General features: G+C 60.5%; 1 protein-coding gene across 1 annotated transcript; it reads right to left on the bottom strand.

The window, feature by feature from the left end:
• Positions 1 to 5,093: 5,093 nt before the first annotated feature.
• Positions 5,094 to 9,243, bottom strand: LOC119623470 (DIS3-like exonuclease 2). Its single transcript, XM_073020256.1, has 3 exons — positions 9,004 to 9,243; positions 7,897 to 7,983; positions 5,094 to 5,138 (listed from the first exon to the last, which is right to left on the bottom strand). The coding sequence occupies exons 1-3, from the start codon at positions 9,169 to 9,171 to the stop codon at positions 5,094 to 5,096; spliced, it is 300 nt and encodes a 99-aa protein (XP_072876357.1). The 5' UTR covers positions 9,172 to 9,243.
• Positions 9,244 to 15,145: the final 5,902 nt, after the last annotated feature.

Here is a 15,145-nt window from a genome sequence, read left to right as displayed (position 1 = left end):
CCCTCCCTTCTGCGGCCTGACATCCTCCTCAGGGGCCAGGAGGCCGCCACCCCAGGCTGCCTGATCCCAGTTCTTTCCTGAGGTCCTTCCTAACAGGAACTGGGGAAGCGTCAGTTTCTCTCCAGGAGGGTGGCTTCAGTTCCTTCCCCAGGCTGGGCCACCGCCTGCATCATCTTCCCCTGGGTCCAGGGAGCCAGCACTGACCCTTCAGGGTGGAGCACACACTCACGGGCCTCTGAGCGTCGCCAGCCCCTGGTCATGGAATGAGGTTGGTGGTGTCTACCTCTCCCTCCCTCCCCCACGGTGTCTCCTTGAGGAAAAGACAGAGTCTCGCTCTGTGCCCTGGGACCTGGCCAGCAGGTGCTGTGGGACAGCCCAGGGAATGGCCAAGTCTTCCTGCAAACGAGGGTCAGTGCCTGGTCACTCTTTCTGTTGAGTCCTTTTAGCGAGGGGCCACATAAGAGGTTGGGCCCCCAGTGGACCCATGGAGAGCCATCCCGTGAACGTGCAGCACCGGACTGAGTCAACCACGTTCCTTAAAGGAGTGAACGCAGACGCGGGGCTCAGTACGACTGACGTGGGGAGAAGGCTGGGCCGTCTTCTCTCAGCTCTGGGTAGGGTGTGGGTGGGGGCGGCCTGGGCCTGACCCAGGCCCTAGTTGGGCACAAAACTGCCAGGTCACTGTAGGCAGAGACCTGACCTGACCCTCGTGGATATGATTTCCACTTCCCCAGATGGGATGGGGTGGGCTGGGCTGGGGCTGCCATGGCCTCCACGGCTCCAGGGACCTGCCATGCTCTGGGGCCAGCAGGGAAGGCGAGGCTGTCTGAAGAACCTTTGAGCCCAGTACCTGCAGGAACCCCCTTGTTCACCCCCCTGGCTACTCCTCACTGGGGCCTGGGGGCGCTGGGGCGTAGGGACAGGTGTCCGTCCAGGTCTGTGCTGCCTGTGAGGGAATAGCTCCCAGGTTTCATGGGAGGCCCTGGAGGACAGGGCCAGCCTGGCCTGAGAGGCTCAGAGAGGAACTTGGCCACTGCTCCTCAGAGGGTGGGCAGTGTAGAGGGGAGGGGAAGGGGCTGGGATGTCTCCTGTTTGGGGCTCTCACAGTCAGGCTGCCTGGGGCAGGGCAGCACCCCACAGCCTTCTACACCCCAGCACCAAACCCCCAGATGCTCGCTTGTCTGTCCCTGCAGATACTTGGCTCCAGGAGAAGGTTCTGGGGTCAGGAACAGATGGGGTGACCGTGGCCTCTGGGACATCTCGGGGGTGGCAGGATGCACAGACTGAAGGCCGCCTGAGGTGGCTGAGCCCTGGAGGAGGGAAAGGCTCTGAGGGCAGGTGCGGGGACGTCTTTGGTCGCCTCCCACAGCCAGCCCTGTCTGACGGTGGCAAAACAAAGGCAGCCGTGCCCAGTCACTGTCGTTCAGGCGCTGCGAGGCACTCTGACAAGGGACCCGATTGAGTGTTTCTTTGAAGAAAATTCACTGTAACCAGATCAAATGAGCTTGTTAATCCCGACACCCCAGGACATGGTGCGGGGGAGCAGAGGCCGTGCTCTCCGCGGCTTTCATCCTAGTTTCTGGCAGCTCTCGGGGAAGCCAAGCCACGGAGCTTCCCCTACGGAGGGGGAAGGAGTGCAGGCTGGGTTCGGGCTGGCTGGGGAAGGGACTGCCCAGTGGCCGGCCAGCTCTGCCCGGGACCCGAGGCAAATGGGATCCATGGGTGCTTGGGACACTGGGTGGGCAATGGGGCCAGGCTGTGTCACCAGGAGCCAGTTTCCCCTCCTGGTTGGGAAGGCACTGGAGGGCCCTCTTCCCCTCCCCCAGGCCCAGGCCTGCTTCTGTCCCCAGAGCACAGGATTAGGCCTGGAGCTGCCAGGGCACTGACTCAGACCCAGGGTATAGACAGGGCCATTCAGAGTGTTGGCCAAGGAACTGTGGGGAGAGGGTGTTGCAGGACCCATGACCCCCACCAGGCCCTGCAGAGCTGGTGCAGGAGGAAGCGGGGGCAGGGTTGGACACAGTCACATGCGTCAGGGTGACGGGGGCGCTCTCAGTCCTGCATACTAATTACATTTTTAATCAGGCAGAATGAGACTCTGGCATCAATCTGCCACGTAGCCGACTCTGAATCGTGCTGGAACTGACAGGAAGGTTCCGGGCGGTGACATCGGCTCAACCGTCAGGGGTGGAGCCTGAGCTGTGTCCCTTGCCCTGGGTGCAAGGGGCATTCCACTGCCCAGGCTTCCCAGGGGCGCCCCACACACCAGATGGCACTCCACACTTGATTTTATTCCCTGACATGGACTTGCAGAAAAGGCCCCATTCCCTGGCCTGGAGGAGGCAGTGGGGCCCGGGCAGAAGGGGAGCCAGTCTCATTGCTGGCCAGGTCTCAGCCTTCCTTCCAGCTCCATCCTCTTCCCTGCAGTTTGTTTGAAAACTGAGCTGCAAACGTTAAATAAAACGCAAAACTAAAACGAAAAGCAAACCCTTGCGTTGTTAAAATCCAAATTAAAAATCCCCCTTGGTGTCAACAGGTCCTGTTCCTAAAGCTAGTGGGGTGGGGCAGGAGGGTTGGCCAAGCTCGGCCAGCACATCAACCCTCAGGTTCCTTTTCACACTCGACCTCCTCCTCCTCCTCCTCTTCCTCGGGGCCCAGGTGGCCCTGGTTGCTCGGCTGCTTCAGGACAGCACTATACTTGAGGGTCATGGCCGCCCACAGGACCACCTCCACCAGGCTGATGATGGTGATGACCTGTGCAGAGCCCAGCCATGAGGGGACAAAGATGAAAAGGACTGATGTCAAGGTGCAGCTTTGCCTCCGGCCCTGCAGCAGGACCCCCAGGACCCTCCCTTGGCCTCTGGAAGCCTCTGCTCGCCTGTCTGTAACGAGGGCCTGCTCCAGGATGAATGCCCTGGGTCAGTGCAGAGCTGAGGGAGTCAGAGGCATCCTGAGAGCTCCCAAGGCTTACAAAATGCAACCTGGGAGCCTGGGTCCACCTTCAGGGCACGTTGTTGGTGAAAAACGGTGCCCGACAATTTCTTAGGTGTAAACTCATAGCTTTCATGAGGTTCTCTAGAGGACCCCAAAAGGTCAGCACCCCTGCATTAGTGGGACAGGTAGAGCCCCACCTCTCTCCACTGTGGTTGTCCCCAAGGAAGGGAAGGTGGTGCCAGAAAGCAGGACCCTCAGGAAGGGTCTGGGTGAGCTGGGAGGGCCTGGGGGTCCTGAAACCCCACCCCGGAGGCTGCAGTGCTGGGGGAACCCAGGGGGCATAGATGAGGGCAGGGGGCACCGCAGGAGGCAGGGGAGGGCTCGCCAGGACTAAGGGGGGTGGGACACAGAAGGGGCCACCTGCCCTCCCACCCTGGAGGGCTTCACTGCTTGGAGGCAGCCCTCCGCCCTCGGTCCTGGGCCCTGGCCGGCTGGAGGGAGCTTCAGGGAGGCCCTGCCAGGCCACCTGTGGCTGAGGCAGCAGTTGAAAGTGACCAAGGGCCAGGGGTGGGGACTGGGAAGGCCCATGGCTCTGTGTGCTATTGTGGGCAAGTGGTGGGGGCGTCCAGGGCTGACTGCACTGAGGTGGGGACAGAGAACTGTGGCGGCAGAGCGCTGCGCCCCCTGCTGGTGCCATCTATCAGTGCAGGCAGGGCTGGGCCCACAGCAGGGTGACCCAGGCTTGAACTTCAGGACACAGAGTCCCGAGGGTCAGCAGGGGGACTCTGTCCTTCCTCTTCTGCCCAGCTCCAGGTTAGGAACACCACGTTTACTGCACACAATGGGCTGGACACTGTACTCCCAGGGCACTCTGGATGTTAGGAAATTCAAAGCCAGGCACAGGGGCCAGGTGGTGACCCGCAGACCCCAGGGCCAGCTGGAGCCAAGCCCCTAAGGTGGCGCTAGGACAGGCCCACGTCCCCTTGGAGAGAACTGTTAATCAACAGTCACTCAGGGCAGGAGCCAAGCCAGGGATAGCTCTCTTCCTTGTCTTCAGGGGACAGTTTCCAGAGCAGCCAAGGACCATTCTCTGGCCTCTCATTCCTTCACGTTCCTATAAACATGGTCCCCAAAGCCTGCACACCCTGCCGAGCTGTACTGGCCATGGAGGGGCCTGATCTCTGGTTCCTGGGTCCTTGGGGAAGGGGGCCAGGCCTGACCCTGGACCTGGAGCCAGCATCCCAGGTGGGAGAGCTGGGCATCTCTGCAAGGCCCATCAGGTGGGCTTTGTGCTAGGACTGGGGGAGCAAGGGGTGGAGTGTGACCCATCACAGCCTGTACCCCTCCAGTGTGGGATGACTTGGGCTGCCCCGCCCACCCCTGGGCTCTCCCAGGGCACTCATGTTGCAGTAGATGCGCTTCTGCACGCCGTAGCGCAGCACCAGCACGTCGAAGGCTTGGTTCAGGACGCCCATCACCATGGCTTCTGACTCCAGGGGGCCACTCTCCTGCAGGGACAGTGCTGCAGCCATGGCACCTCCTGGCACTGCCCTGGGCTCCTTGAGGCCTCCTGGTGAGTAGGTGCCCAGGAGGGTCGGGAGCCAGAGGGAGGTGAGGGGCACCAGGCTGGAGGGCTCACCTTGACCAGAACGGCAAAGAAGAGACCGGTGCTGAGCTCCTGCACGCGCTTGGACGCCATGCGGCGGTCGTTGCAGTGGTCCGCCTGCTTCTGCAGGGTATCGGGCGCCATGTCTAGTTGCTCCCTATAGCCTGGGAAGAGGGGGCAGGGTGGTGGGCGGTGCTGTATGGGGCATGAGGTTGGGGGGTGGGGAGTGGGGAAGGGCAATGGCTGGGGGATGGGCTGCATGGTGCTCCGCCCCAGGTGACAGATTAGGACCCCAGCACCCAGCTCCCAGGGCAGCAAAAAGCGGCCCTCTAAGGTCAGTGTCCTCCTCTCAGCTGTGTCCAGGGCTGGCTGTGGGCCCCCTGCAGCTTCCACAGCACTGGTCCATAAGGAGAGTTCTCAGGCCAGGTTCCCCTTCACTTGGGTCGCCCGACCTTCGGACCTCCACTGTCACTCCTGAATGGTCTTGGGCCATTCAGCACCCACTGTGGGTGAAGTGTGTGTACACGGGCATGATGAGCGCATAGTGCCAGAACTATGCCGGGTCCCGCAGCAGCCCCGAGCAGAAGTACAGTGCCATCTGCGGGGCGAGTCAGAGCCTGGCCAGCCCAGAGCTTCCTGGCCAGTCCCGGAGGGCCCGTGCCACCCACAGCCTCGCCGTTGGCAGCCTTGGTGTGCACAGACCTGATGGACTGTTGCCTGCTGAGCAAAGCCAAGGAGGACCAGTGCCAGGACCAGTGCCCCTTTCTGCATAAGGGGACCCAAGGGGCGGCCAGGAGGCTGGGCAGAGCCCAGGGGTGCCCATACCTCTCTCCAGGAGACAAATCTGGCCTGCCTGGGCCTCCCAAATGCCCTCGAGGGGCAGCACTGAGAATGGCCCAGACATGTCCCGTCGCTGCTGAGTCACTGCTGGGCACCTCCAGGAGGGAATGGTCTCTGGTCTACTCCTCCCCAGCATGGGGCTGGGGCTGCTACTCTGGCCCAGGAAGGAGGAGGGAGAAGCCTGTGGCCATGTATGACCGGGGGCTGCAGACACTGTCTGCTGGAGACACAAGCAGAAGCCAAGGTGGCTGTGGGTCTTTGTTCAAGGAGGCCAAGTCCATTGCTCCATCTGGCTAGAGTGGGAGGCAGGCGAGAAAGCCCAGGATGCCATTCCCTGCCCCGTGCAACACAGGCCTCAGGCTCCTGGTGCTTTCTCTCAGACTTAGGCCCACCTTTGGTCAGGGCCGACCTCATCCCCTCTGGCACTGAACCTGCCCAGCTGAAGCCATGCTTCACCCCAGCACCTCTGTGCCCCCCAGTACTCCACCCCACAGCCGCCACGGGAGGCAGTTTCCGGCCTGCCAGCCTCGGCCCTTCTCATCTCCAACCATCTGACCCTCCCGCGGGCTGAGACACACAGGGCGGAGTTCCAGAGGCCCTTGTGCTGGGCAGGAGGCAGGGCTGGGATGGGGAGATACCCAGAGTCTCTAGGGACCAGCACACAGCCCGGCCCAGCTGGGGCCACAGTCACTGAAGCTGCTTGCCCTGCAGTCCCCCAGTTTTCAGGGCTGGGTGTCAAGGCCAGTGCTACTGCCTGGGAGCGAGTGAACGGGTTCCTTGCAGAGGTCCAAAGTCACTCCGGTGTGTCTCGCTGGTTCCCTTGCTCCCTGGCTGCTGTACACACTCACCCTCCTGTGCCCTTGGCCAGACAGCCAGCCGGCTCCCGTTACTCTGTGCACACGGGCCCTGGAATCCAGGGCGCAGCTGGTGGTGACCTGCTCGGCTCCCTAACTCCACTTCCCTTCCAGCACCTGCTGGGCCCTGGGTTAAGTCGGGGGCAAGTCTCCAGGGCAGGTGGGCACAGCCTCCACTCCCAGACACATCTGGGCTTTGTTCTCAGCGGTGGCCCAGTTCCCCAGATGACCTGGGTGAAGTTGAAGAAGGGCCCTGGCCCCTCCTGGCTGGTGGAGGTGGCTCAGGGTGGGGTGGGACGGGGGGGTGGGTTCCATGGCTTTCCCACAGGCCCAGCTGTCCCTGGGACAGCCCTGGAGTCCTGATGCAGAAGCTCACTGAGGACTGCGTGCCCCCTCACAGCTTTCTGTGCTCTCTGCTGCTGCCCTGCCCTGTCCCCACCGCAGTTCCCGGGGCCAAGGAACAGGAGCACTGCAGACCTTCTGGTGACTCGCTGCCATCAGATTCCCAGGCAAGGGCGCCTCCGAGCACCCTGGCAGGCGAGCCAGGAGAATGCAGCCTTTTCAGGCTCTGGCTGACTCCGGAGCGGCTCTGATCCCTGGAACTCCAGCTTGGCTTGTACCTCCTTGAAGGTGATGGCATTAGAGGCAGGGGCATGGGAGGGGCCCTAGCAGGGCAGAGCCAGAGGCAGTTCTGGGACTCAGGGGTTGCTGTGCCATCTTTGCCAGGCCTAGAGCCACTGGCGTGTAGAACACAGACAGCCCCGCAGGCACAGCCCAGCCCCTCTCAGTTGTGGGTGCCGCAGGTGCTTGGCTGGGCAGACACTTGTGACTGGGGGCAAGTCAGGGCGGCCAAGCCCAAGCAGGCCCTGATGGCTTCAAACCCAGCAGAGCTTGAAGCATCAGAAAATAAATCCACTGGGGTCAGCTGAAGCCATCCAGTTCTTGAGAACAGACTGAATCTGCTGTGTGACCAAGCCCCTGAAATACAGCCTGTCCCTGCCCCTGGGCTGGGCTGGGGCCCAGAGCTGACTCATCAGCACCCACTGCTCCCGCTGGCCTGAGGGTCCTCTGGGGTCCTGGTCCCAGGATGCTCAGGCCCTGCACGGGTGAAGCTCAGCCTTGGGGGCTGTGACAGGCGTCCCAGAGCAAGCCCAGCTGTCCACCCCACAGGCTGCCACCTCCCTGCAGGCCCAGGCCTAGGCCCACGGCCAAGTCTGCTTCTTTCCCACACTGGCCAGAGGCTGACAGCTGGTTCTGGACTCCACATGCGGGGGTGGAGGCTGTGGAGTGTTCCCTGGGACAGGAAGCCACACGGGACCCTGTCTCTCCTCCAGGACCCCAGCCTGACAGGAGGTCTCGGTAGCCCCTCAGCTCTAAGGCAGGTTGTCCTTGAGCAAGTCTGAGCAGGAGGCAGTGGTTCAAACTCAAGAGGCTCAGGGTGCCCCCTCCTAGGTGCTGCCTGGGGTCGGCCTCCTCTCCCACCCTCTGGCAGAGGAGGAGCAGCCCCGTCCACCCAGCCATGTCCAGAGCAGGGCAGGAATGGTGGTGGGCTGTGCTTGCACGTGGAGGTCACAGGTCTGGGGCCAGTGTGCTCCCGGGGGGCCGGGGAGGGTGGGGCTGGACCCTCCTTACCTGCATGGGCCGGGGCTGGGCCCTCCTTACCTGCATGGGCCGGGAGCACATATTGGTGAGCACCTCCTTCCGGGCCAGTGAGTACTTGTCATCTCCAAATGTTTGGGTCAGGCTTTTCTTTTTTTTTTTTTTTTGAGACGGAGTCTTGCTCTGTCGCCCAGGCTGGAGTGCAGTGGCCGGATCTCAGCTCACTGCAAGCTCCGCCTCCCGGGTTTACGCCATTCTCCTGCCTCAGCCTCCCGAGTAGCTGGGACTACAGGCGCCCGCCATCTCACCCGGCTAGTTTTTTTTGTATTTTTTAGTAGAGACGGGGTTTCACCGTGTTAGCCAGGATGGTCTCGATCTCCTGACCTCGTGATCCGCCCGTCTCGGCCTCCCAAAGTGCTGGGATTACAGGCTTGAGCCACCGCGCCCAGCCTGGGTCAGGCTTTTCTAGAAGCAAATCCCAGAAACCCGTGTGGTCCAGCTCGGGGAGAGACTTGGGGCCCTGTCATCCGCTAAGTACCTCATGCCCAGCTCTCAGGGGGAGGAGCTGCCTGGGGGCTCAGCCCTGCTCAGAGGGGATGGGTGGGGAGAGGGGGCAGCTGCCCACAGCCTGTGGCCCACACTGGCCTGAGGTTAGTCCCTTCCATGTCTTGCTGACTGGCCTGGACTCACTGGGCTCCAGCTCTCGGGCCTAGGGCACCTGCCTTCCCCTCCCAGGGTCGGGCCTGGGTGAGATGTCTCCCTCCTCCAGGACCAGAGCCAAGGCCCTGGGTTTCTTAGCTTCACCCCGGGCATGAAGCACCTGAAAGTACCCACCAGGAACATTCCCGGGATTCCTACAATTCCAGCCCCCACACTCTGAAAGCCTCTGGGCCCAAGACCAGCCCTTTCTGGCCACAGGACCCCTGCCCTCTGCTAGGCCTCCAGGGTCCCCGCTTGGCACAGTCCTGGTGAGGGGGCAAGTCCCATTGTCAGGGCCCGTGTGACTCAGAGGGGCCCTTCCTCCCAGGTCCTCCTTCCTCCTCTATAGGAGAGACCTGGCTGAAGGGAAGGGACTCTGGGGGGAAGCAGAGGCCCTTGGCCCCCCACCTTCCAGGTCTTTCTCTTCTTTCCCCCAAGCAGAGCCTCCCCTGAACCCTGCCCACCACTCACATTGAGGGCTCCTGCGGAGCTGAAGTCCACGGGCAGCCCCGTCTGGTCGCAGAATTCCACCAGGTCATTGAGCATCCTTGTCTGGGGTGGGGGGTGCCGGCGCAGCAGGGCCTGCTCGGGGAAGGCGCGGTGGATCTTGTGGGCCACTGCCATGTTGGCCAAGAGCATGAACTCCTCCACGAGCCTGCAGAGGGTGGGTGGGATGGGAGGGACCGCTGGGGTTGGGGGACAGCTGCTCAGGCTTTTCCACGCTGCAGCCTGCCTGGCTCTCTATCACCCTTCAGGTCTCAGCTTGAAGACGACCTCCCAGCTGCCTCATCTCATGTGTTCCGCCAAGTCCCTGTCTTGCCCAGCACTCCCATGGTCTCCCCTGCACCTGTGGGTCTACACCACCTTCTCCTCTGACTGATTAGCTCCGTGCTGGCTCCTCCACTAGACCCTGGAGAGCAGGGACAGCCCCTGTCTAATTCACTGTTGCAGCCCCAGAGCTCAGCAGCCCACCCAATCCAGAGAAGGCACTGAGGAAAGATCTCTGCTGAATGATAGGACACCTGGAACCCTTGGGCAGCCCTGGCTGTAAGAGGGCACTGTGCCCACCCAGGCCATGGGAACCCAGGGGGCCCTGGCCCAGGCCCTAGTTCGAGGACTCCCTGGGGCATGCCGCAGTGGTGAGTGGACTGAGGATCCCACAGGACCAGGAGTGTTGGGCTCCCTTCTCCCTGAGGATGTTTCCTTGTTGGAGGGAAGCCTCCCGACAGGGTCTCTGAGGGTGGACAGCAGAGTCCGAGGCAGCAGGAGGGAAGCCCTCACCAGGGGATGAGGCAGGAGTCAGGACGGGGTGAGACCCCAGAGTCACCCTTTCAGGGGCTGCTGCTCTGGCTTCACTGTACATGAGTGTCGTTAGACTCAACAGTCACTATGAATGGACGTGGCTCCTGATGGAAGGACTGAGCAGGCCAAGTCCCTCGAGATCCAGGTGCTGCTTTCCAGTTGCCCCTCCTCTCCCAACATAGTCAGCCAGGGGTCTCCTACACATGCCCTATAAGTCTCACTCCTGCCATCAATCCCGTCCCCTTACCCTGCTCCAAGTCTTCCCTGAATGTCAGACAGAATTCCCTTCCATGGGCATTTATAGCTAGGGTCACCTGTGTCACTGTGTAGTGCCATTGGAATCTTATTTAGATTTTGTACTTACATCTTGTCAACCCAAGAGGAGTCCCAGTTCCTGCTGGAAAAATGGCTTATGTGATCTATCTTGGTTGGGTCATCATCAGCAAAAAGCCTCAAATGCATAGTTCATACATTCATTCATTCACTCATTCCACAAGGATTACCATGTGCCAGGCACAGTTCTGGACTTTCTCCCCATGCAGCCGGACAATCCTCCTGGGTATAAGCACCCAGGTTGTTCCCTGGTGCCCCCTTTTTCCTTCAGCCCAGCTGCAGGCCTGGGGGAAGAGGGACCCCTGTAGCCTCCAGGTCGACCCTGGGTTGCATTTTGCAGTGTGGCCAGCAGGGGGCAGCATGGCCCCACAGCTGGTTGCACTGAGGCTGCAGGCTAAGGAGGCCACTAGGCAGGCAGGGTGAAGGAGCAGGGCTGTGCAGGGCAGCCCTGGTTTCTCCCCTATGCCCATGCCCCACCCTATGGGTTTAGGAACTGAATGTCTGCGGGCCCCTGGGGCTGAGCCAGGCTCCTGCTCTTAGTTCCTGCAGGGGCTCTCCACATCCCTTCTCATGGTCTTTAGTAAACAGGAGGACAAGGACAGGAGGGAGAGGACAGGGAGAAGGTGGGGCTGCTGTGGAAGCCTCTGCCATGACCACAGACCTCAGGCAAGCTGTTTCCCTGGCAACTCTGCTACCTGTCCTCCCTGGACCCCAGCACAGTCCCAGGAGTCACCCCTGCCCTCGACAGTGAACAAGCGCACTCTTGGTGACCTTGAACGTGAAGCCTGGTGAGGCTTTGGAGGAGAGGCCCACCGTGCCAGAGCCCCTGGTGTGGCTGAGTCTCTGCTTCCTGTGCGGTCTCAGCCTCTCCCTCTCTCTGAGGGGCTGGGAGTCGGGACAGCGCCTGTGGAGCTCTGGCACTGCCAGTTGGGCCACATCAAGCAGGGACCCAGACAAAGGTCAAGGGCACTGAAGAGGGAGCTGGCACCACAGAGAGTGCACTTCCCAGGCGCAGCCTTGGCCGTGATGCTTGTGGACAGCTGCAGGGGCTGTTTGTTGCCCTCATGTCCTTCTGATGCTGCAGGTAGCAGATGGGGGCAGAGAGAACAGGTGGGCTCTGAGCAGGAGTGAATGAAGGTGGGGCTGACCCTGGCTGTGGTGGTGACGCCCTGGGGTGGCTGAAAGGGAGGTCCCCAGTGGAGTTTGGGGACAGGAAGGTGAAAGCCAAGCCCAACTGCCAGCAGCCAGAGTTGTACCAAGTTCAGGATTCACCATTGCAAACGGGGCCCCGCACCACGGGTGGGAGAACTGAGCTGAACAGTGCAGGGTGGGTGGGGTAGGGTAGGTGGGAGTTGGGCTCTCATCTGGGGCTAGCACATGGACCCCAGGCTCCACAGTCCCCCGCCCTGTCAATTCCCTGATGGGCCAACAGGTGGCGGCCAGACTCCTCCTCCTCCTCCTCCTGAGGTCCTGGGATGGGGTAGCTCCAGCTTAGAGCCCAGGCACTCCTGTAGGAACCCAGGGCCAGAGATGGAGGCTGTGACAATGACCCGGTCAGCAAGGCCCTCTCCTCCAACCTCCTCCCCCCCTCTCCTGGGGAGCAGTGCTAGGTGCACAGCCTGGACAGCCAAACCTCCTAAACGCCCCAAGGTGTCCTGGCTGGTCAGGCCGCGCCGCTCCACACTCTGGGCCATGGGAGCCCTGAAGGGGGCGGGGAGGGCACTGGGGCTGCTGGATGGGAGCGTACCCTGTCCCCTGCCCCAGCCTCAGACCTTGCTCCCCTGATGTGGGCACCAGGCCTAGTGTCACCCCACTCCTCCCAGCGCCAGGGGCACAGGCATGAGATCACTGGGCCTGCTGGGGATGGGGCGCTGGAGCTCAGGGACTGCCTGACAACTGCTCTCCGAGGGGCTGGGAATGGCTGCCAGCCAGCATCACCTTCCAGAATAGCAAGCCAAGGCCTCGGAGACGGGGCCTCGGTCCCAGACCTGGCATCGGCCGAGTGTCTGAAGCCCGCACCACCAGGGCCCCACCACTCTGGAGGTCTGGGGTGGGCTGTGCTGTGACAGCGGTTGCAGGGCCAGGACCTCAGCTCCTCGTCACTCACTCCCAGCACCCCTCCTCCCTGGGTCTGGCCTCCCTGGGGCAGGAGGGGATGGGAAAGGGAGGGCAGGTATGAGGCTTGGCGAGCCCCTCACAGGCTGTGGTAGACAGCAGGGAAAGGTCACCAGCCCCCACACACAGTACACACTCCCCACAGCAAGGGTGACACTGGTAGAAACACAGGTCCCACAGTACACAAATGTTCCTCTAAAGAAAAAGCAACAACATCAATATATGAAACATAGGACTCTTCATGCATTTACGACAGGGTGTCCTTAGCCCTGAAGGTGCCGGCGAGCACCAGGACTGTGCAGAGGCAGCACTGGGTGCCGCATTCCTGCTGGCTCAGGTGGGACCTGTTTCTGTTACATCTTAAAGGATGATCCTGGGAAAGGCTGCTGTCGCCCTGACAGGGCTCATGAGAAAAGGGTGAAGCCATCTGTGCTTCAGAGGAAGCCTGCCTTCCCTGACCACCGAGAAACCGGATCTGAGTATTTCTCTGCTCAGCTGGAGGGCTGGGGTTCGGTTTTGACATTCAGGGACCTGGGGCATCTGTGGCCAGGAAAGACCTGTCTGGGGGTGGTGGAGGGGTGTCCTTCACCTCTTGTGGCCCTGCCATTGGGAGAGGGGCTTCTCCTCAGTGGCTTGCAGGGAACGCCAGCATCAACATCAATCCTATGAAACATGCGCTCTTCATGCGTTTATCACAGGATCTCCTCTGCCTTTAAGGTGCCGGCGAGCATCAGGCCTGTGCAGAGGCAGCACTGGGTGCCGCATTCCTGCTGGCTCAGGTGGGACCTGTTTCTGTCACATTTTGAAGGACGATGCTGGAATGCCAACCCTGTCACTCTCTTGCTGCATAATTTCAAACTTTTTTTTCCCTTTAATTTTGAGACAGGGTCTCGCTCTGTTACCCAGGTTGGAGTGCAGTGGCATGATCTCGGGTCACTGTAGCCTCGACCTCCCTGGTGGCCCAAGTGATTCTGATCTTCCCATCTCAGCATCCAAGTAGCTGGGACCACAGGTGTGTACCATCTTGCCCGGCTAAATTTTGTTTATAGAGAGGGGGTCTCACTATGTTGCCCAGGCTGGTCTCCAACTCTTGGGCTGAAGTGATCCTCCTGCCTCTGCCTCAGCCTCCCAAAGTGCTGGGATCACAGGCATGAGAGACCATGCCTTGCCAGATAAATTAGTTAAGCTTTCAGAATCTCCACTTCTTTCCCTGTAAAATAGGGAAGAAATGTGCCAGTGCCTGGCCTTGAAAAAAATAAGACATCATTGTAACATGTCCTATGTTGTGATTGGCATGATTGCCCCAGCTCTAGGAATTGGGCTAAACATGCAGCCACACTTAGAGAAGCTTCTCCTGGCCTCCCTCTGACAAGGGCACCGCTCTTGTCCCAGCCTCCGTCTCTTTTACCAGGTGGCCTCCCTACTTCTAGTCATGCTCTGCTCCGTGGCCTTCACACCAAAGCTGGTCACATCCCTCTCCTGGAAAGGCCCTCTGTGGCTCCCCTGTCATGGACACAGTCCTACCTCCAGGGAATGAGGTTCTGCATCCAGCTCCCCTCCCCTTCACCCTCTCTTCACCCATCTCCTGCCACCTGCTTCTTGACATCCCATTCAGAGCCCATCCCAGCACTCAGCCGCCATGTCTGTGATGGCCTCTTTGATCACAGGGGCCGTTTCCTTCCATGCCCAGTGTCGTGGACTCCGGTCCCACTGTAGATGCCAAGTGCATCTGCACAGATTGAAGGACTCTAAGATGGGGCCTGCCAGGCTCCAATTCAGGAGCCGAGAAGGCTGGGTCCCTGCCCCAGTGCCCTGTTCTGCTGGGCACACAGCTCTGGACTACGTGCTTCTGATGATGATGCTTGGCTACCGACCGTCAAGCTCCGCCTGAGGGAACTCGTTCCCAGGCAGGCCAGAGGCAGCCAGGGCCCGGTCCTCTCTCCTCCCTGCTCCCCACAGGTGGACCGAGTGCCACCCTCGGGCTCAGACAAGACGGCAGCGACATCCCAGCACAGCATGCCTCCTCCTGCAGAGCTGGGCTTTGTTAGTGTCCTTGTGTCCTCATTCTCCTTTGCATCCTAAGGCTTCCCTAAGTGGCTGCAGTCACCAGACTGTGCCCTTGGAGCAGCACTAGGAGAAGGAGAACAGGCAGCCCCTGCAACTGCCCCGCACAGTGCTGCCCACATGCTCGTCACTTTCCAGGCCCCTGAAGCCCAGGCTATTCCATCTCTTTCTGTGTGGGTCAAAGCCTAAGGTGTGAAAAAAAAAAAAAAAGACTGGCCACACACAGTCCCCCCACCCGCAGGCCACAGTCAGCACTGCTGCACCAGAACGCCTTGACCCTAACTTCCTGGAGCCCCGACAGCAGAGGTGCATTCCTGAGTGCAAGACTAATTCCAAGACATAGTAAGCGAGAAAGGACTGTTTTATAGGAAAGGGGTGATATAGCAAAGGCATGGAGGCAAAACAAAAACAAACAGGCTGGACGTTGGCTCACACCTGTAATCCCAGCACTTTGGGAGGCTAAGGTGGGTGGATCACCTGAGGTCAGGAGTTTGAGACCAGCCTGGACAACATGGTGAAACTCCTGTCTCTACTGAAAATACAAAAATTAGCTGGGTGTGGTGATGGGCACCTATCATCCCAGCTACTTGGGAAGCTGAGGCGAGAGAATTGCTTGAACCCGGGAGGTGGAGGCTGCAGTGAGCCGAGATCACGCTATTACACTCCAGTCTGGGCAACAAAAGCGAAACTCCCTCTCAAAAAACAAACAAATAAAGAAAAGCATCAGGTTAGTTTGGAAAATAAGAAGTCAAGGGCAGACTGTGTCAAGGGGAGACTGAAGGGCTGGGCCAGGAGGGGC

The sequence above is a fragment of the Chlorocebus sabaeus genome, chromosome 10, assembly GCF_047675955.1.
Source record: "Chlorocebus sabaeus isolate Y175 chromosome 10, mChlSab1.0.hap1, whole genome shotgun sequence".
In the NCBI taxonomy this organism is placed as follows: domain Eukaryota; kingdom Metazoa; phylum Chordata; class Mammalia; order Primates; family Cercopithecidae; genus Chlorocebus; species Chlorocebus sabaeus.
The sequence above is the reverse complement of the archived record's forward strand: the minus strand, read 5'-3'. Positions and strand labels throughout refer to the sequence as shown.

Coding starts and splice junctions, on each gene's coding strand:
- LOC119623470 (XM_073020256.1), bottom strand. CDS start 9,171: ATGCTCTTGGCCAACATGGCAGTGGCCCACAAGATCCACCGCGCCTTC. Junction 7,984..9,003: donor GCTCCGCAGGAGCCCTCAAT/GTGAGTGGTGGG, acceptor AAAAAAAAAAAG/AAAAGCCTGACCCAAACATT. Junction 5,139..7,896: donor TGTGCTCCCGGCCCATGCAG/GTAAGGAGGGCC, acceptor CTCGCCCCGCAG/ATGGCACTGTACTTCTGCTC.